The sequence below is a fragment of the Ahaetulla prasina genome, chromosome 2 (assembly GCF_028640845.1).
Source record: "Ahaetulla prasina isolate Xishuangbanna chromosome 2, ASM2864084v1, whole genome shotgun sequence".
In the NCBI taxonomy this organism is placed as follows: Eukaryota; Metazoa; Chordata; class Lepidosauria; order Squamata; family Colubridae; genus Ahaetulla; species Ahaetulla prasina.
Genome location: NC_080540.1, coordinates 71067644 through 71089228, shown reverse-complemented (window position 1 = coordinate 71089228; position 21585 = coordinate 71067644). Strand labels below are relative to the sequence as shown.

Sequence of the window (21585 nt, the reverse complement as noted above, 5' to 3'; positions counted from 1 at the left end):
TCTTACCATTCATATGTAAGGGATCAAATTTTGTTAAACTGTATTTTTGGAAAGGTATTTCTGAAAAAAGGTTATGCAACCCAATGGCCATTCTTTCCCTATTTGATAATCACAGTCTCCTTAACCAGTTTTTAAAATGATTGTTTATTTTTTTCTGTTACTAAACAAAATTTTCTATCCTGTTGTTTCTACTGCATATGAATCATTTATAATTCATTCATTTAAACATTTCCAGACACACTTCTTAAATAAAAATAATAATTTCTTCAAATAGTTTTCTGGCAGCAGTATGGAAACAATTTCTCACTTCCTTCTTGGATTGTTTCTCAGCTTCTACAGCCTTGGATTAGCTGGTGGTTGCCCTTCAAGTACTAACTACATCTGATCCTGCTTAGCTTTTAGGGATCAGCCAAGGTCAACTAGGAATTGCCACTAACTAGTCACTGAAGTAGTATCACCGTTAGGATTAAGCTGTTAGATTGCTCTGGATAGACAGCATCTTTCAAAATGCTATACAAGAAAATGGTATATTTTGTTTCATAAGGTGTGTACTTGTACAACAGACTTCAGTGAACCATCCAGGGTTTGCACTGGCTTTGTGCCATCCATTATTAAGGTTCAGATTTAACCACATCTTGTGCTTAGACGTCTAGAGTTAGCTAGAAGTTTTGGCTCAGATACAGGCAGTGATGAAAAACACATGAGCAATAACAAGTTTTCTTAGTGTTATTCTTCAGTGCTCAGATAGACTAATCCACAGAAGGAGTTTATTCAAATTACCCAGGGTGCCAGGAAGAAAAGGACCTTTGAAGGGATTTTTAACCCCTTTAAATTACTTACTGTTAATTTTATAAACTCAATCTTTTATAAATTATCAAGCTGGAGCCTTTTTAAGGGACTTGACAAATTTGCAAGGTAGGTCTTTTTTTTTTTACTTTTTATTAATGCATCAGTATTCTAATGAAGCAATATTCTTTTGTCAATATTAATAATGTACTTAAATACTGATTAATGTTTTACACTGAATTAGAAAACAATGCACTGTAATTTAACTGCTTTTATACTATGAACAGAAAAATATATCATTTATTTATGTGTTTATTCAGAATTAAGTCCTACTGAATTAAAGAGAACTTTCTTCTCAAGCAAGTAAATCGCAGACTCAGTATTTGTATTTAGCTATATTTTCAGCAATTCATAATCTTCCCATCCTTTAGTTTCCTAAGGGATGAAAGAGAATGGAGGTCTGTCTAGAATGCCTTCCCTATTCCATCAGCTGAGCCCTCTACTATATAAAAAACAGAAAATTAGAAGTGGAATGAACTTCCTATAATTAGCATTTAGAAAATAGCCATTAGTTGAAGAAATAATATGCATTAAAAATCATTGTGTGAATTCATTATTCTGTTTGGATTGTTTGATTGGATCAAACAGAATAGTTGTGTATCTGATGAAAACCATTTAGGCTGTAATTCTATAACACTTACCTAGGAGTGCCATTGAACTGAATGGGCTTATTTCTAAATAAATTAATGCTAGCAGAAATTCCTCATATTTCATGTATATTCAATGTAATTTGATTTTATAAAATTCTATATTCAGTGTACTCAGCACATATCAATATGTGGCTTCACAAATATTCATGCTTTTAAAATAGGGGTACTGTATATGAGTACTGGCAAAACTAGGCAGGAAAGCTTTCTGCCTTATGCTCCATGCAGATGAAGTCTTTAGCATTTCAAACTAAGCAGTCCAACTCTCTGAATGTAATTAATACAGTTAAGTAACATTATTTCTAGCCATATTGGCAGCCCGAATCAAAGCACTTTCTACTGACTTGCTTTGCAAAAATGAAATTTTCAGAAATGCCGGACAGCCAGTTAATTTAAATGGAATACTTTTCTTATTATTGAGATTATTATTTATTTATTTATTATTATATATTATTTAAATAAGAAATTATTAAAGAAATTTATTTATTTATTAAATAAATAATTTAATAAATTTATTAAATTTATTATTTATTTATTAAAGAAATTATTAAAGAAATAAGAAATAACCAGGGTTTAGATTAATATTATTTAAAATCACCAATGGTTTCTTCAAAACAGGATTTTATTTCTTATAATCTTGGCAGCCATTAATATTCGAATGATCTGCTGGATGGAAAGGATTACCATACATGGCACCAGGCAGTAGGCACATATTATTTTATAATACTGAATGTGCATTTTCAGACAATTTAATAATAATCCTTTAAAAAAAAAAGTTAAGCAACCTGCTGCCTTTCAGTTATCTGGAAGTTGAATGGCTACAGTCAAGCACAAGTCCCTTAGGTTAGACTAATTTACTCATGAGGAACCCCTGCTTTGCCCTACAGTCCTGCTAAACTTGCAGTCATGGACAAACCTAAGATGGTATTAAAGTTAAATATTAAATGGATCTAATACAAATGAAATGATATTAATATAGCAGTGTCTTCAGTGATTTGGAAGAGAAGGGGATAGAAATGTCACTATGGGGCAGAGGGGGTGCCAAGGTAACAGAAACAGTTGTTCAAAGTGAACTTGGGTCAGAGAACATATACCACAGCAGATGTGTCAGCCTTAAAACTTGCCATAACAGTTTTTGCTGTGGTTACGACTATGATATGACAGTCATCTCCCTTAACCAGTTAATTCTAAATAACATAGCAATGTTACACTGCATCCTTAGGGGGGCAGGACAAAGACAGTTCATGAAAAAGTACTGGGAGTTTTAGTAGCTCACAGAATTCTTCTCCTCTCTGCTTTCATTTTACTGGCTCAGAAAAATTCAGAGTTTCATTAGATAATGTAATACTTCCGGACAACAATGCAATGCTTTTTTGTGGGGCGGGGCGGGGCGGGGCGGGGCAGGAGACAAGATATAGTATCCTTTAAAGGCATGAAAGAAATGCCTAGATCCAGCCATTAAGCTGCTCTTCTAAATCTGTCTTTTAAAATGCTATCAATGTTTTAAGATATGTACAGCTAGAATACTTGAAAGTTTTTGAGAATTTTAGAGACATTAGGCATCTAGAGTTCCACAAAATGTAGTTTTTCTCTAAGAACTCACATGTGCACACTCATATCTGTTTTAATTAGGAGGCCAAGCCAAATTATAGAGAACACAGAATTGCTTATCAAGTTAGAGAAAAATTAATGTAATCTCTTCTGTTCCAAAACTCAAACCACTATTCTACTATTATGAAATTTAAAATAATTACATCTTAATTATTTCTCACCTTAATTTAAAGCTCATATTCAGATTACTGAGAAATCATATGTACTGGACCGTTATGCATTCATTTTATCTTCATCTCCTATGACTTGGATAAAGTATTTTTTGTTCACTGTGACTTTATTTAACTACACTTCTATATTGTCCAAAAACAGAAACTCTCTTGTTTTCTACAAAATATCCAGGTTGCATGCATCTTAGATCCCTGAAGGAACTAGCTGATGGTCTAAGTAGAGCTTTAATCCATTACCGTATATACTCGAGTATAAGCCGAGTTTTTCAGCACGTTTTTTGTGCTGAAAAACATCCCCTCGGCTTATACTCGAGTATATCTCTGACTTATCTCGAGGTTTTTTCTTCTTTTTTTCACTTTATACGGGATGGCGCAAGCTGGGGGGGTTTTTGCATGAGCGCGGGGAAGCCCTGCCGGTGCAGTGAGAGGGCGGGGCGGGGGAGCCGCCAGCCTTCTCGGCTGAGGGAGGGAGGGTTTCCCCGACCGGTAGCTGCCTCATTTCCCACCCTCGGCTTATACTCGAGTCCCCAGTTTACCCCAGTTGTTTGGGGTAAAATTGGGGACCTCGGCTTATACTCGGATCGGCTTATATTCGAGTATATATGGTAGTTTTTGATAAGTTCTGGAGAATGGCAAAATGCCGGAATTCCAAAATATTCCTGTTTTGGAAAAGTGGGGGGTAGATGAAGAAATTGAAAAGCTAAAAACAAACCAATCTAATACTGATACTTGGGAAAATTCTATACTCTCTTTATGAGCAGTTCATAAAAAGATAGATCTACAAGCAGCTTGAAAGCAATGTATTTATTAGAAGACAGGATGAATTGAAAAATAAAACATTTTTTTTTTGCTTGCTAACACCTCATTTTTGGATTCTTAACGAAATGTAGGAATGTTGCAGAAGCCCTTTCTTTTCTTTGCAAATTGCCAGAAACCAGAAAGAAAACTGTAGTGCTTCCCCCCCTCCCCCAATTTAACTCCTTTCAATTAAGATACATTGATATGACAAATAAATAAATAATAGCATAGAATTATATTCTGCCATTAGTACCATGTAGATTAAACTATGTAAATAGATGGTGTTTTGGAAAAATTGCTGGAGTGAATGATTATAGTTTACAACTGGGGCCCCATTCAATTATCTTTCAACTATGTGCTTCTTTATACACAGAACAGACTGGACTCTGAGTGGGATAGGAACTTTTCCAGCTTAGTAGCCTTATTTCCCTTCCAAGCTTCTACAATATTTCATTTCTAAAGTCTAAACTGATCGTTTTGGCAATACAGACTGAGTACTGTATCTGCAACAATCAAATCCTTCATTTCAAAAGTTAAGTCTCTATGAGAATTCTTGGGTTCCATATAATTTGCAGAAATAAAACATTTTAGCCACCTTAGTTCTCAGGGGAGTTAAGGTGAATTAATATTTATATTCTAGACATTATGTGTGGCACTTCTTTTTACTATTTCTGAAATTACAAGATCAATAAAGGTATTTTTCTGTTTGGCACTCATTATATTTTGTTTTAGAAGTGTGTATTCTACAAATATGAAGGAATATATCCTTCTGCTTCTTGTGGCCTTAAGTTCTGCTAAGCTGTTCCAAAAGCCTTCATACTTCACCTTTAAGAATATAATGCTCATGGATATGGAAGATCCGGATGATGATGATGACGACGACAACGATGATGTTGACGATGATGATAAAGATGACAATTCCCTTTTTCCTACCAGAGCACCCTTGATACCATTTGACATATTTCCAGTATGTCCCTTTGGATGTCAATGCTATTTAAGAGTTATCCACTGTTCTGATTTAGGTAAGGATAATTATCATTGAAGCTACACCTATGCAGTACATTGGTGATGTAGACATTTGAAATTAGTGAGTTTTCTTCAGCTTCCTGAGAAGAAACTCCAGAGATGCACTAATACTATTTCAATACCTACCTTAAGCTTTAAGGATTTCCCCATCAATTGATCTTGATTATGAGCAATAATCGGCCTATTGCCTTTAGGTGACCAAAATGAACAACTTTCCCTTTTGCTACAGTATAATCTGGAGTTCACAAAAAGTTCAATTGTGTAACAGTCCAGACAGCTAGTTTGGATGATTTGACTGAATTGGTTCTCTGCCTCTGATGGATTGCATTCTCCGTGGGAGAGCATATTGCTGATTTTCAGTGGTTGGTTCAAGATATGGACTGGAATGAAAAAGAAACCTGACTGTCCAGTTTAAATGGGACAAATTCATCACAGAACTCTAGTAATTTTACTGTATTAATTAAAGTCTGCTTGGGTATTGACAGGCGATTATGCCAGAGAGTAAGTGGGGAAAAAAGCCCCACATAGTTGGGCAAAATTAAGAAAGCCAGAATTACACAGAATTCAGTTAGGTATTTTTAATATTTAAATACAGACTGTGGGAAAATATGGGAGAAATTTTTCACTCATTGATAGTGAGTTAAGAAAGGTGAGATCTCTTTGAATATTCTTCCCAGGATTCTTCTCCTCTGGCTTAAGTTGCCATTTATAAAATAAGTTGATGTTCATCTTAACTTCTATCTCTTGAGTATGTCTGGTCTTCCATTCCTTTTTCAGCCTGCCAAAAATTTTCATAGCACCAACAGGCATAAGGTCTATGTTTTTTAAAATGGGAAATCTTTGCATGGAAGTGCTCCTTTTCTGATAAAGCCTTTAGTTAACTGTTATAGTTGGGTGTGTGTTATAAGCAGATAACCCAAATATTAATGTGAAATTATTCAGTCCCAATCTTTAAGACTTCAGAGGCTAGAATACTCAGACCACAAAACAAGCAAACTTTACATTTTAGTTACTTCTGTTAACTCCGCAAATCCAGACCGGGTCGGAGTACTGGTGCAAATCTTAATAACTTCTGGTCATACAAGGAATTTAATGTAACTATCCAGTGCATATGAATATAATACTGCACATCAATAAGGTGACTCATTCTGCAACCCCCCTACAAAAGCTGAAACTATTTATGACCAGCACTTACACATAGGGCCAATGAAAGAGTGCCATGGCTCATATGCAACCATAAGGAATCTCTGAAACTTAACCTAGCTTCCTGTTGCATTTCCCAAGAAATTAGGGTTGGGCAGATTGCAAGCTTACAAGCCACATATTCACTGAAACCAAGGAACCATAACAGCTGATTCTCTATCATGAAAATTTCATAATGTGCAATGCTACCAGTCTCTTGCTCTCACCATCAAGAACAGCAAGAACTCTTCCTGCATTGCCTGCCAAATATGCTGACTCTATTGATGTTGTTTAGGTAACAGAAGCACAGACTCTCTCCCATGCCCCAATTCTGTGATTACACTATAAATTTCCATAACACATCACTACCTCAAGTCAAAGGTTGAATCCTGCTGCTAAGGAGAGTTGCTTGATGACTATTTGCAGAAAGACTTTATCTGCTTTGTTCCTCCTCATCAGTGCTCCTATATTTGTTAAGGAAAGCCAGTGGTCCATGTTTACTGGCTCCTAATTTCTGTAGCGTATTAGAGATTGCCAACTTTTCCCCTAATTTTTGATGATTTAGTGCATTTGCAGAAAGCTTGCATTGTTACTAAATTAAACCTCAGGTGCAATCTGACCAGAGCAGCATATTGTAGAGGGAAACAGTACTTTTTCATAAAGTTGACATTATATTGACTTGTATTAATCTAGCCCAGTGGTAGTCAACCTGGTCCCTACTGCCCACTAGTGGGCGTTCCAGCTTTCATGGTGGACGGTAGAGGTTTTGTCCGATACTGAAGCACTTTCCTTTTTTTAAATTTAATTGACTTTTAAAAAAATTTTCATAGCATTATTTAAAAACATTTTCATTAGGTTTTCATAAAATTCCCTGTGACAATTTAAATTTCTGAAAATATACTATTTGTATCGCCCGCACATAAGTTTAGTTCATGTTACTAAATGGCGCTATAGTGCGACCGCAAAAAAAAGAGTCTCGTCCCAGAATAGCTCGCACATTTTCCCCCACATTACCCAGCTGTAACAGTCAAGCAGAGCTGGTAGCTGGTGCCCCCCTCCCCCAAACCCAATCCACAATGCTCAAGAGGCATGCGCAGACAATGATACACGGCCCATTACTGTGGAACCGGTGGGCGGTTAAATTTTTTTACTACTAACAGAGATACAAAAGTGGGCGGTAGGTATAAAAAGGTTGACTAACCCTGATCTAGCCCAAGATTACATTGGCTCTTTTGCATCCTTGCTTCTAGCCATACTGAAAATATAGTTGTTTTAAGTTCAAAAATGCTAGAAGATTTCTGGAAGTCTGACCCGCAAGACAGATCAGCCATCAACAGGCACATAGAGATCAACAACATTTATACACCATTTAAAAGAGATAATCAGAATCTTAAAAAAACCATCAGATTCATTGGAAGGGATTGGAGAGATCCTGGAATACAGCAGATGATGTCCATGCTGCTGCCTCTTTTGACCATTCCATTTGCCATGCTCACATAAGCCCAGATCACCTGATTGGTTTTGTATTCCATTTGCTGCCTGTTGATCAACCTAACACTGATCAGGACTGGTTTGGGAAAGGTGTTTGCTGTGTGACAAATAGAAACTGCCTTGTGAAGTGAAAATTCACAACTTTTTCCCTCAAGCTTACCAACGTGCCACTGAACACTAATATTATATGTCACATAATATGACATATCAGGTACAAGCCTGATATATCCTATTGGTTTTCAAAGAGCATTTGGGGATTTTGCTAATTCCCTATGGGCACTTTTGTTCAGTCCCAGGCAGTGATACTACAGCCTCTGGGCAGCCCCTTTCTAGAGTCCAATCATGGACAACACTTTGGTTTACCAATGTCAACTGGGAGGTGAAGTGCCACAAACAATATCTGGAAGATGCTGGAGGAAGTCCAGAAGTGAATCTAACTCAGCATGAATATGTGCCTATAAATGTTCAGGCCTATATTGTGGTGATAAAAGAGGTGTAACATATTTACTTCTCCTCTTGCAGACAATTATTGGTATTAACCTTGTCTTGTTAGCTGGTACTTCACTTTGTTTGTGATCTCCAAGGAAATGGATAGGATGCTGTCTTAGTTGCCTTCTACCATCAGATGAACTCTTGCCCCTCCCAGCTTATATGAGAAGCAGATGGGGAAAGTGACAATTTGAGTCCAGGAAACTGTTAGAACTTCTGGCAGCCTTGATGTGATGTGATACGATGTACCCAGGTATTTTTAGATGCAGTGATGTTAAAGAATTCTTTTTAAAGGAAAGTTGATGGTGGGAAATACCCAGCCAGCAGGGTATTTCAAGTGGGCAATTAGCCTTGAATCACTGCACAGCTGCAAGAGCTCCAAGACTAACACTCCTCCCCACCTCAGGCTCCATGGAATCTTATCTGTCTATTCCCAAGAGAAGTCAAGCAGTCTGTGTAGATTCCTGTACTATAGGTAGAATTACAATAAACCAGTCAACCTGAACCTTTCACATGTTGATCTATTGCTTGGGCTTGACAGTTGTTGAAATGGGTTCAGATGAATCAATTTTGCATCATCCTAAAAAAAATGGATTATCTTGATCATTTTCAGACTTTTTTTTTTATTTGCATTTATATCCCGCCCTTCTCCGAAGACTCAGGGCGGCTTACACTATGTTAGCAATAGTCTTCATCCTTTTTGTATATTTATATACAAAGACTTCAGTCCAATCAGGGTTTAGACCTAGTTTTGGGGCATAAGTACTATTGGTCAATCTTCTAGATTACCTGTGTTGTGACATGGATGGGGGAGGTATACCCATTCTGGTCTTATTAGACCTCAACAGTTTTTGATACCATCAACCATGGTTCACTTTTGGATTGTTTTAACCAAGAGTCATGCCCCTGTCGGAGTCTGACTCTGAGATAGAAGAGGAACAGCTGACAGAGAGAGAGAGAGTGGCTCCATTGGCTGTGGAAGAAACTGGGGAAGGGCAAAGTCAGGCTGGGCAGAGCAGGGGAGAGGTAGAACAAGGGAGAGGGGGTTCTGATGAAGACCAAGGCCCACCCCCTCCTCATCCTAGGGTACGCAGGGAAGAACGAAGAAGAGAGCAACGTTAGTTGCTATGGGTTGCGTGGCTTACAAGGGAGGAGAGGGCCCCTACTCCCTTCACAAGATACACCTGGAGCTGGAGTTTAAAAGGGAGGCAAGTGGGAGGAGCGGTTGTCGGGAACAAATGCTGAGTTCATGTTTGCTGCTTTATCTGAGTTCCTGGCATCCTCCCGACTGGTTTGATTTACTGCCGTGCTACTTCAAGTCTGGACTTCTTATCTTGCTTGCCCTGCCAGATTAATTACCTTATCTTGCCCTGTGGGATTTATAGTTGGAAGTTTTGTCTGCTTACAGGTTTATGGAAGAATTTTTCTCCAGACCAGAGAGTAAAGAGACATTGGGGGCAAAGTTTGGAGCTAATAAAAGGACTTGTACTTATTCTCTGGCTGTATTGCCTTTGTGCCATGCCCTGGGTCATCACACCATGATTCTACTCCTTCCTTAATTGTTGAGAGAAGAGAGATCGCCCCAGTGGCCCCTGATTTATGGAACATCATAGGGTTTGTCTTGTATCCACTGCTTTTTAACTTCTATATGAAGTTATTAGCAGTTGTCTATCGTGAAAAAAAAAAGACATTATTCAACAGTTTAGGGATGGGTGTCTTCAATATCCTGATGATACTGAATTGTATTTTGCCATCTGACTTGTGGGAGTTATTATTAACCTTAACCGGTATCTAGAGGCTGTCAAGTTCTGGATGAGAAAGAACAAACTGAAATTGAACCCTGCCAATTTGGAGTTATGGTTGATCCATCAACGCCCTTTTGTCACAAGCACTACCTATCAGGAAGTAGGTTCACAACTTGGGGCTGCTTCTGAACTCCAGAGTGGAGTTCAGCTTCAGCAGGCATGCCAGTGGTGGAGCAGAGATAGGAGGACTAGCTACTGTAACTTGTCACCACACAGTTAGACAACTTTAGTGCACTCTGCTTGGGACTGCATTTAAAGAGTATTCAGAAATTACAATTAGTCCAAAATGAAGCAGCTGCCTCCTTTTGCAATTCCAGCATTGGGAGCTTATTATGGCACTTTTGGGATCCTGCATTGTTTGCCTTTTGGGTCCTATTTAAGGTGCTGGAGTTGACTACAGCTTAGCCTCTACGTGCTTTTGGGACTGCCTATTCCTGTCAGTATCACTTGACCAATTGGAGTTACTAGAAAAAAAACACGAATACAAATTGTACACTTTCAAGAGGCTTGGCAGTGCTGCTTCTTTGTAGAGAGCCAACACTGTGGAACAGCCTGACCATGGCAAAAAGAATGGCTCTCTCCTTGTTGGTCTTTTGGAAGCTCTTAAAGACCAAATTGTTTCAGACAACTTTCCCCTGATGTGAATGTTGCCATTTTCATTTAATTATTTTTTATTGGTTTTTTAAATGTTTTTTGGCTACTGTTTTAATCTGAATGCATTCTATAAAAAGCATCAAGAGTCTCCTTTGATTGCAATGCACAGCAATATGTTTAACAAATAAATATTCATATTTTATTTTTCTTCTTCTAAATAGGCTTGACTTCTGTACCAAAGAATATTCCATTAGATACTCGTATGATAGATCTTCAAAACAACAAAATAAAAGAGATCAAGGAAAATGATTTTAAAGGACTTTCATCACTCTATGTAAGCTTATTTTCTGAACTTCCTCTCAGGACCCCCTATCATGCTTCATTCTATCTATCTATCTATCTATCTATCTATCTATCTATCTATCTATCTATCTATCTATCTATCGTCCGTCTCTCTCTCTCTCTCTCCTTCTCTCCACACACATTTATATGTGTGTGTGTATATATGCTTAGTAACAGCATAAAAGTAATATAAATTGATGTTTAAAGAGATAAATAAAGATAATTGCTTTGGAAAATCAGTAATTTGATCTGTACTAATAATATTTTCAAAACTGACCAATGTATGATCATTTTATAAATCTATAGTAAAAGCAAAAGGTAAAATATTAGAATTAAATCTAATTTTCCTTTGGAAGTCTTTAGTGACTCCCTTTCCATGTTACTTGTGCTTTATTCAAATCATACATAAACTATTTCATGTTGGAGCTTTATGGCTTGCAAAAGTTTGAGTACTTAAAAAAACCCAAAATATTTCCATTTAAAGAATATCATACTCTGTCCTTTTAAGTGAGAACTTTAAAATAAAATCAATGCCTAATACTAAGCTCATATTTTGATTAGGCCCTTGCTTTGAACAACAACAAAATAACAAAGATCCATCCTAAAGCGTTTCAGTCAACAAAGAAGCTACGGCGCCTCTACTTGTCCCATAATCATTTAACTCAGATCCCAGAAAATCTTCCAAGAAGTTTAGCTGAGATAAGAATTCATGACAACAAAGTTAAAAAGATTCATAAAGACATATTTAAGGGAATGAAGTCTTTACATGTTTTAGGTAAGTGTATTATTTTTTATAAACCAGCTGCACAATAGCAGGGGGTGGGGAAGGTTACTCTGTGCACCCCCCCTCCCCGAATCACAGAGAGATGGGCAGTGGACAAATATAATAAATAAATAAACCATTAGATGAGAAACTTAGATTGGACAAACGAAAATAGAAAAAGGGTAGGAGAGGTAATGCTTGTTGGTGGATAGCAAGAGAACCTGTCAGCAGGCTGAAGTGGGATATAAATATATTGTATAAATAGCTGATGAAGGATTTACAAATTATTTATATCATTCAGACCATCAACATAATAAAAACCATTGGCTTCATTATAATATTCTCAGTTACACACTAAAAACTTTATTTCTTGTGTGTGTGTATCTGTGTCTGTATTCTTGTATATATATATGTATCAGTGGTGGGTTTCAAATTTTTTTACTACTGGTTCTGTGGGTGTGGCCTGGTGGGCATGGAAAGCCAAAATGTCATTATTAGGACAGAAAAGTTATGGAATTCTGATACATGAGTTATAACTGAGTAAAATAACCACTCAAAGCTAAATAGATTACACCATATAGCATAAATGTGGACACAAACCAACAGTTATGTAACATGGCAAATACTACCTCCTTATTTCAAAATTCCTAAAAACCTATTTTGTGAAATAATGTTCTATTTTGTAAAGATTGTCTAGATTTAATAATTTTATGGAAAATGAGGTTTGTAATTTTTATTTAAAGATGAATAGGAGTATTGACCTTCTTCTAGCACCAAAACAATGTGACCTGGGGACAAAAGAAGCCAAACAAATTAATCTGCTTCAAACATAATATAAAGCTATACTTCAAGGCAGGGGTGAAATCTACTTACCTTTCTTACCGGTCCGGAAGTGCATGTGCCATGCGCGCTTGTGCATGTCACATGCACACACAGACCATCTGCGTACACACAAAATATTCTGCGCATGCACAGAAGATAAAAAACACATTACTTCCGGGTTAAAACCAGGAAGTAATGACATCTAGGTAGGTGGACAAAGCTTTGCTCCGCCATCGCTACAAAATCGCTGAACTACCGGCCACGACTGCATTTCACCCCTGCTTCAAGGTTTTGGGGCTTAATGTGAAATACATAATTTATAGTCTGCTTGCCGTATTTTCTATTTTTTGAGATCATATTAAGCCAAAAACAAATGAAATACTCATAAAAAAGCTCTCCTTTAAAATAATTAATGCTATCTTCTTGTTCAAACTTCACAGATAGAACACAGATTCCTATTTTTCTGTGCTGCATAGTTTAAACAAAATAGCTGCCTCCTGGAATTGAGAGAAAGCAGATAATCATTTGTTTACTGGAACTGAATATGTGGAAAGCTCTTGTTTGGTAATAGGCTTGATAGTCCAATTCATTGTGTGGCTCTATCTGTAACAAATGTTTATTTTTGAAAGGATGAAGTACACCAGTGCTTCTCAAATAGTGGGGCGCGCCTCCCAGGGGGGGCGCGAGGGTCCGTAAAGGGGGGCGCGTTTGACCTCGGCAAACACTGTCATAAACAAGCTAAGATACTATTTACAGTCGCGCGGGGGGCGCGAAAAATGTTTTCTTCTTCCTAGGGGGGCATGACAGAAAATAATTGAGAAGCACTGAAGTACACCAACATTTCACTCTTTTTAGAAGTTTTGATTTATCATGTGTATATTCCTCAAAAAATGAACCTGTTCATGAATTTATGCCATATTTTATAAATTATAAATTAAACCTTCGTATAGTCACTTTCTTTATTAGTATAAAGATTAACAGATTATAAAGAATAAATCACTGTACTCTTTCTCTGTAACTATAAAAACCCCAATTTGGGTGTTAGGGAAATTTGAAAATCTCATATACTTCCAACTAATAGAATGTGCTCTCTTTTGACAGAAATGAGTGCAAATCCTCTTGACAACGATGGGATAGAACCTGGGGCTTTTGAAGGTTTGACTGTCTATCATATAAGGATAGCAGAAGCAAAATTAACATCTATACCAAAAGGTATGATTTATTTGTTTTTTTTTTTAAAATATACTTAACTTCTTTTATAAGCTGTATTTCAAATTTGAAATTAATATGTTATTTCAGTTAAAATAACTATAACTGACTTGTGTAATGACATATTGTAAGAATTCAATGATTTCTGAAAATAGGATCCAGAAGCTTGGGAGCACATCAATTCCATTCTTGGAAAGAAAAAAATACCTACACAACTAAGCAAATAGTAAAAAGAGCAAACCACCCAATCCAGATTTAAAGCACCTAAGTTACAGAAAATCATTGTCCAATGGTTGAGGATCTAGCTATGCAATTCTTGCGTTCAAGGCAAATAAACAAGCTTTACAATTCATTTGTCTGATAGACATCAAAGGAAAGCATTTTGTTTTATGCTAGAATCCAATCCAGAAATAATGCTTGTTAGAGCTGGAGGCAAAATTTAGGATAAGCAGTTATCCGAATAACAAGTTATTTATTTAATTGACTGTCTTAAACTTGCAGAGTACTGATATGTGCCACAAGGAGAAACATAGTCCATACCCCTTTGGAATTTATCATTCCTATTCAAGAAGTAGTTCTCTACTTTTGAAATGTACACCAATAAATTGCACCTGATAGGAAAGCCAGAGCCAAGTGAATTTCTAAGCATCAACATCTATGATGGTCAATAAAAAGACTTCATGACAGCAGCAATTAAATGAAGTGTGGAAGGTCGTTCGTGGAAGGTCATTGAAAATAGGTTAACTTCATAGCGATTTGCCAGCTTAATGGTTTCTAATCCATATAACCATTTAGCTGGCAAATCACTAAGAAGTTACCCTAACTATTTTCGACGACCTTCCAGGAACATCAAAGATTAAAAAATATGTCTTCCTGTCAAAAAAATAATTTAAAAAGTTCCAAGAGTTCAGAAATACTTATTTCCCATTTCAGCAAATATATTTTTCTTAATTAAATAATCAATTGTAAAAGTGGCCATGTTTTTATAACAACTTAAGAAAAGAAAAATGCTAGTGGATGAACTGTAATATTTTTGCATCCAATCCAATCCTAGGATGATCTTAAATGCTAAAATATAAGCATATAATGTACATTTTATTCAAATGCAAATTTTCACCATATTCTGTGTGACTTTATCCTATTACATATGCTGAGAATTTCAGGGAAAGGTATCGGAATAACATTTGACATTGCCTAAGCTTCCAATTTCAAGATGAGCTGAAAATTTTGGAAGTTGAATTTTATGTATCTGCAAGTTCTCAAGGACAAGAAATTGGCATATTCAAAGTTATTTTGCAGCCCTATATATAAACACTCAAGAAATCTCAATGAGCCATAGATGCACAAATCTGTTCACTTCAAGATTCATTTGCAAAGGCCAACATGTATGAATATTAGTGACTAATTTATGAATCTAATAAACAGAAATGTACATTCATACATAAATTAGAAGAAAACAAAGGTGCAACTAGAAACCAGCAAGAAGAAACTGTTTTTTTTGGCATTTCTTAATAATGCTGCCAAGATGAAATCATTGGAGAGCTAATATTTTCCTAGACCATAATGGAAACCAAAGGCATGCTTTAGATCATCATGTAACAACATAGAAAACAGATACATGAATATAAGAGGCAGTATCATTTTAAAATTTAGCTTAATGCCTCCATCGCTTTAATTTTATGTGGTGGGGCGTTTGTTAGTTTTAAGACGCCACAAAAATTTGTTGTGCATATTGGCTAACAGTTGAAAAATAACAAATGTGCCTTACATTTAATTTGGAAAACTGTTTTTCAGATCAACATGAGGCTAGCACAAGAATACTGTTACACTTACCATTTTCCACATGCTACGCAGATTTGGGTTTGTTCTGCACAACCTACACATTTTAGAACTCGTAAAAATTGTTACTGCAATTTCCTTTGAAATAGTCATAATAAATGGCAATACTTTTCTCAAATTTAAATAGGGAAGAGAAGGAGATGTTGCCACCAACTACTGACAAATTGCACTCAGTTTACAGATCTAACAGATTTTAGGAAGTACCAATTGAAACCTGAACATGCAAGCTTTATCATGAAAACAAAGAAGTAGGCTTTCTGTGAATTAAATACAATAATAGACTGTTAACAGAGGACTTTGAAGTTTAATTCTGCTGTTGGTTTTACCTGTTAACTATGCTTTTTTCTATGTAGTACATAGATGTGGGCCAAGTTGGACAGTGTTGTAGAAATTTATAAATTGTGTGCCTGCTTTGAAGAGGAGGCGTTATTATTTTTGAAATATATTTATCAGTATTCACCAAGGGGGATACTTTATTGTTGTTGTTTTTTAATGTACATTTTTGCTTTTGTGTAGTCTTGTCTAGTTTTATTTTACTTTTGTATTTGTTTCCCCTTTTTGGAGTTTGTGTTTTAAAGCTTTGAATAAAAATTAAAATATTGAATTTTAAAAAAAAGAAAATAAAGAAATAGGTCAATAATTTAGTTTGACATAAGATGATATTTTCAGTTGACATGGAGTGGGATCCCTGCACAGGTGGGAGATCATGACCTTCCTTTTTGTGAATGAAGCAACCTGGAGGATGTGATCCTGCTCCAATTCAGCAATCTATGCAATTTTAATTCCTGAAATGTGTATTTGAACAAGATAAGCCTCATTGCTCATCGTGACTGAGCATTCCTGTAACAATTATAGCTGCCATAAAAATGTTTGATATTGCCATATTTGATCTCCACATATTTAATAAGCTGCTCAAAAAAATAAAGGGAACACAAAAATAAGACATCCTAGATCTGAATGAATGAAATATTCTTATTAAATACTTTGTTCATTATATAGTTGAATGTGCTGACAACACAATCACACAAAAATTATCAATGGAAATCAAATTGAGCAACCCATGGAGGTCTGGATTTGGAGTTACGCTCAAAATTAAAGTGGAAAACAACACTACAGGCTGATCCAACTTTGATGTAATGTCCTTAAAACAAGTCAAAATGAAGCTCAGTAATGTGTGTGGGCTCCACGTGCCTGTATGACCTCCCTACAATGCCTGGGCATGCTTCTGATGAGGTGGCGGATGGTCTCCTGAGGGATCTCCTCTCACACCTGGACTAAAGCATCCCCCAACTCCTGGACAGTCTGTGGTGCAACGTGGCGTTGGTGGATGGAACGAGACATGATGTCCCAGATGTGCTCAATTGGATTCAGGTCTGGGAAACGAGCGGGCCAGTCCATAGCATCAATGCCTTCATCTTGCAGGAACTGCTGACACACTCCACATGAGGTCTAGCATTGTCTTGCATTAGGAGGAACCCAGGGCCAACCGCACCAGCATATGGTCTCACAAGGGGTCTGAGGATCTCATCCCGGTACCTAATGGCAGTCAGACTACCTCTGGCGAGCACATGGAGGCCTGTGCGGCCCCCTAAAGAAATGCCACCCCACACCATTACTGATCCACTGCCATGCTGGAGGATGTTGCAGGCAGCAGAACGTTCTCCCTGTCATGTCTGTCACATGTGCTCAGTGTGAACCTGCTTTCATCTGTGAAGAGCACAGGGTGCCAGTAGCGAAGTTGCTAATCTTGGTGTTCTCTGGCAAATGCCAAACGTCCTGCACCGTGTTGGGCTGTAAGGATAACCCCCACCTGTGGACATCAGGCCCTCATACTACCCTCATGGAGTCTGTTGCTGACCGTTTGAGCAGCCACATGCACATTTGTGGCTCGCTGGAGATCATTTTGCAGGGCTCTGGCAGTGCTCCTCCTGTCCCTCCTTGCACAAAGGCGGAGGTAGAGGTCCTGCTGCTGGGTTGTTGCCCTCCTACAGCCTCCTCCACGTCTCCTGATGTACTGGCCTGTCTCCTGGTAGCATCTCCATGCTCTGGACACTACGCTGACAGACACAGCAAACCTTCTTGCCACAGCTTGCATTGATGTGCCATCCTGGATGAGATGCACTACCAGAACCACTTGTGTGGGTTGTAGACTCCATCTCATGCTACCACTAGAGTAACAGCACCGCCAGCATTCAAAAGTGACCAAACCATCAGCCAGAAAGCATAGGAACTGAGAAGTGGTCTGTAGTCACCACCTGCAAAACCACTCTTTTATTGGGGATGTCTTGCTAACTGCCTATGCTTTCCACCTGTTGTCTATTCCATGTGCACAACAGCATGTGGAATTGATTGTCAATCAGTGTTGCTACCTAAGTGGACAGTCTGATTTCACAGAAGTGTGATTGACTTGGAATTACATTGTGTTGTTTAAGTGTTCCCTTTATTTTTTTGAGCAGTGTATATTAATGCTTAATTTTTAATGTTTAACTTATTCAAGATACATATTTCCCTTTCTAACAGGGTTACCATCCAGTCTACTGGAACTTCACCTAGATGACAACAAAATCTCTGCAATTGAGCTTGAAGATTTCATTCGATATAAAAATCTTCAGAGGTAGACCTTAAAACTTCGAATGAGTTGCCATTAGTATGCTGATAACATTTAGAGCTACCGATCCTGTCTGTAGAAGTGGTAAAGAGAAAGGAGTCAATTTCTCTGACTGTTCCTTAGGCTCAGTAATATTATTCAAGGGAACAAATTGAAATGAAATCCTGATAGACAGAAGTGCTGTTGCTGAATGGAAAAGCAGGGTCTGTGCCCAGAGGACAGCTCATTCTAGGATGGGGCTGCACTAGCTGTTAACAGGCACTTGGCCAATGCAAACTGTAACTCTTCTTATGTTCTGGTTTGATCATGGTAAACCAGTTACAGTAGTCAACATGAGCTAACCTTGAAGAGTTTTCTGAAACTTCAACTGGTTCAAAAGTATGGCAGCTTAAAAATGGCAGCTAACCTGTCCATAAAATTGGAATATTATTTCTGGGTTGAAAGATTTGCACTTGTTGCCATTTGTTTTTAAATACAGCCCAGTGTTTTTTATTTGATCATAAGTGACTTAGGACTTATATCAACTGACCTATATTAACATTAATATCAGCAAGAAGACAAACTGTTGTAGAAGCTTCCCAATGGGGATATAAGAGAAAGCTTTTTCCTGCTTTGCTCCCAGCAAGGGAATACATTTAGTCTCCAGGAAAGAATTTAAGAGTTATATAGAAAAACAAGGCAACTAAATAATAAAATTTAAAAATTGTTGATACTATAATAATTCAATATTTGATGTAATATTTTATAACAATAATTCCTTAACATTATATTAACTTATTAAGTGCACTTTCAATAACTTTTATTCCTTTGTGGTCTCCTGTTTTCCTTTGATTTATATAAATACATTTCTTCATTATACTGTGTTGTTGTAGTCAGTTTCTTTTTTTCTTTGAACTTAAGAGGGGTCAGGAAGATCTTTTTTTCCTGAAGCAGGTTAGATCTTGTGACCTCTGTTTCTAAATAGATATACTGAGGAATTTTGGCTATGTCTATAAATAATAAGAAGGAGAGAATGAAGTAAAAAAACAGAATGCCCTTCAAGACACCTGAAAAAAATGATATATACGGCTCCACTATGGATATATTAAGTTGAATTAAATTGTGTTAAAAGAGGTAAGATAACTTTAACGAATGTAATAGGTGCTAGAAGAATATTAAAGAAGAAATGCAAGATATATTTAACAATATTCTGACAGCCCAATAGATTATTGGAAAGCAGTTCTTGAGAAAATAGTTTTGAGAATGAAGTCCTAAAATACACTGTTTTAAATAGTTTATACAGTTTTCAAGTTTTATTATAAAATGTATTGTCTGAGCTATTTCAATTTTTAATTTACCACTAGGTTGGGGTTGGGAAACAACAAAATCAAAGATGTGGAAAATGGAAGTTTTGCTAATATACCAAACGTTAGAGAAATCCATCTAGAAAAGAACAAACTGAAAAAAGTACCTGCTGGTCTTTCAGAGCTAAAATATCTACAGGTAATACTTAATAGGCTTTTTTTCCCTTTCTTACTGAGACAGTTGTCACGTTTGTAACTATATCTATGGCTAGCACAAGTCAGCTGGTATCCTGTTTTCATTACTAATTGTTTCAATTCTGTACTAAATACTTCTAAATTTTGTATTTGTATTGTATTGATCTGGGGCCATTAACCTGCTAACCCTAACTGGCAAATACCAAACGTGTGGTAATAAGTTTAAACATAATGTATGATGATTACTGAAATTTCTTTTTATCTTCTCATAGGTTGTCTTTCTTCACTCAAATAGTATTTCAAGTGTGGGAGTGAATGATTTTTGTCCAACAGAAGGAAGGCTGAAGAAAACACTATATAATGGCATAAGCTTATTCAAAAATCCTGTCAAATACTGGGATATCCAACCAGCAACTTTTCGTTGTATACTAAATAGAAACAGTGTGCAGATTGCAAATTATGGAAAATAAAATAGTACAGACAAAATATTATTGAAGAACTATTATTAAAACCAGAATCACAAAACTTGAAACTGTTAAAATCTGTAAATTTTACTGCCCAATCTTGTATAAGTTTTACAAAACTTATACAAGATTTAATAAATTAAAAACATGACATCCCATTAAATTCCTTCAATTTGTTGCTCTATATTTTTAATTTGTGTAATTTAGGAATCGTACTAGAATAAATGGTTTCTTAGCACAAAATTGGGTTGTTTTGTTCACTGAGATCCACACTAGATTCCCCTTTTTTGTAGAAGAAAATAGTAAGTTTTGAAACAATTTTCAGGGGATTAAATAATTAGCTATGTACTGGAAAGAACTCCTGTATATGTATTTATCATAGCTCAAGAAGAAAAATTGGAACATTTAACAAAAGTAAACTAAACTGGCTTTAAAAAGCTTTTTGGGACACTTTATTATTAATCCGATAATCTAATTCATTACGACACTAGATAATATTTAAATTAACAAACTTAATATCAAGCCCTTTAGCCTCAAAGGCTTTAATATTTATTCATGCGGATGTCTTGGAAGTGTACACTACTTTTATAACAAAAACATATATATCCCGAATACTAACCATGTAGAAATATTTTTAAAAGAGAAATGAGTATATTCTCTGCACAGGGAGCACAAATACACAATCTTGTATTTCCTGTAGGGGGTTAGTCCAGTTAGGATAGAATTTTAAGATCTAAGATTAGAAAAATATTTTATTTTGTGGTAAAATATTTTAGGCATGTGGGGATCTTGATCATATGTAGCTCATAAACAGGAGAGAGACAGAAAGAGAGAGAGAGAAGTTACTGTATGCAGAGAGTCAATGACAGTCACAGACTGTTATACCTATAAATAGACCCATTTAAATCAACTGAAAACTGAGTTAAAATAATTTAATTTATATTCCCACAAGCAGTTATAGATATTCTGGCTAGCTTTCCCTTTACATGTGAGATAAACAGATAAATAGCTTTGAAGGCAGAAAACAGTAACACAAATTAATACAAAATAAAGAAAACAAACAAAGAAAAAAGCTCTTCACATGTGTTTTCACTTGATGTAGACAATACATTTTCATGACTAATTTAAGACCATTTTTCAACTTCTTGTCTTTTCTGTATTATTAAAGCTGGATCCAATCCTTGTATATTACTGCTTTAGTACTGTAACTTTGCTTTAATCTAACCTGCATGTACTGTATACAAATATTTTGTTATGGTTGATTAACTGATGATGGTACTGTATGAAAGTAGCTATCTACTTCTATATTTAATGTATATGCATTGTTCGTTTAAGTTAAGAGAACAGAAAAATGCTCAGTTGTTTTATTAAACGTACTGAATTGAAATCTTGTACTACTGT

General features: G+C 36.3%; 2 protein-coding genes across 3 annotated transcripts in view; one reads left to right on the top strand and one right to left on the bottom strand.

The window, feature by feature from the left end:
- The window catches only part of CENPP (centromere protein P), a 167533-nt gene that overhangs the window by 75807 nt on the left and 70141 nt on the right, over positions 1-21585 (bottom strand). The window lies entirely within an intron of this gene.
- Positions 421-20276, top strand: ASPN (asporin). The gene is made up of 8 exons (XM_058171331.1): positions 421-915; positions 4805-5094; positions 10881-10993; positions 11563-11776; positions 13688-13798; positions 18155-18248; positions 19586-19724; positions 19993-20276. Exons 2-8 carry the CDS (start codon positions 4824-4826, stop codon positions 20188-20190), a joined length of 1140 nt encoding a protein of 379 aa, XP_058027314.1. The 5' UTR covers positions 421-915; positions 4805-4823; the 3' UTR covers positions 20191-20276.

What these genes read in the sequence shown, in the direction of transcription:
- ASPN (XM_058171331.1), top strand. Translation starts at nt 4,824, where the DNA reads ATGAAGGAATATATCCTTCTGCTTCTTGTGGCCTTAAGTTCTGCTAAG. An exon ending in AAGGACTTTCATCACTCTAT is followed by an intron (nt 10,994 to 11,562) that starts GTAAGCTTATTT and finishes TATTTTGATTAG; the next exon opens with GCCCTTGCTTTGAACAACAA. An exon ending in CAGAGCTAAAATATCTACAG is followed by an intron (nt 19,725 to 19,992) that starts GTAATACTTAAT and finishes ATCTTCTCATAG; the next exon opens with GTTGTCTTTCTTCACTCAAA.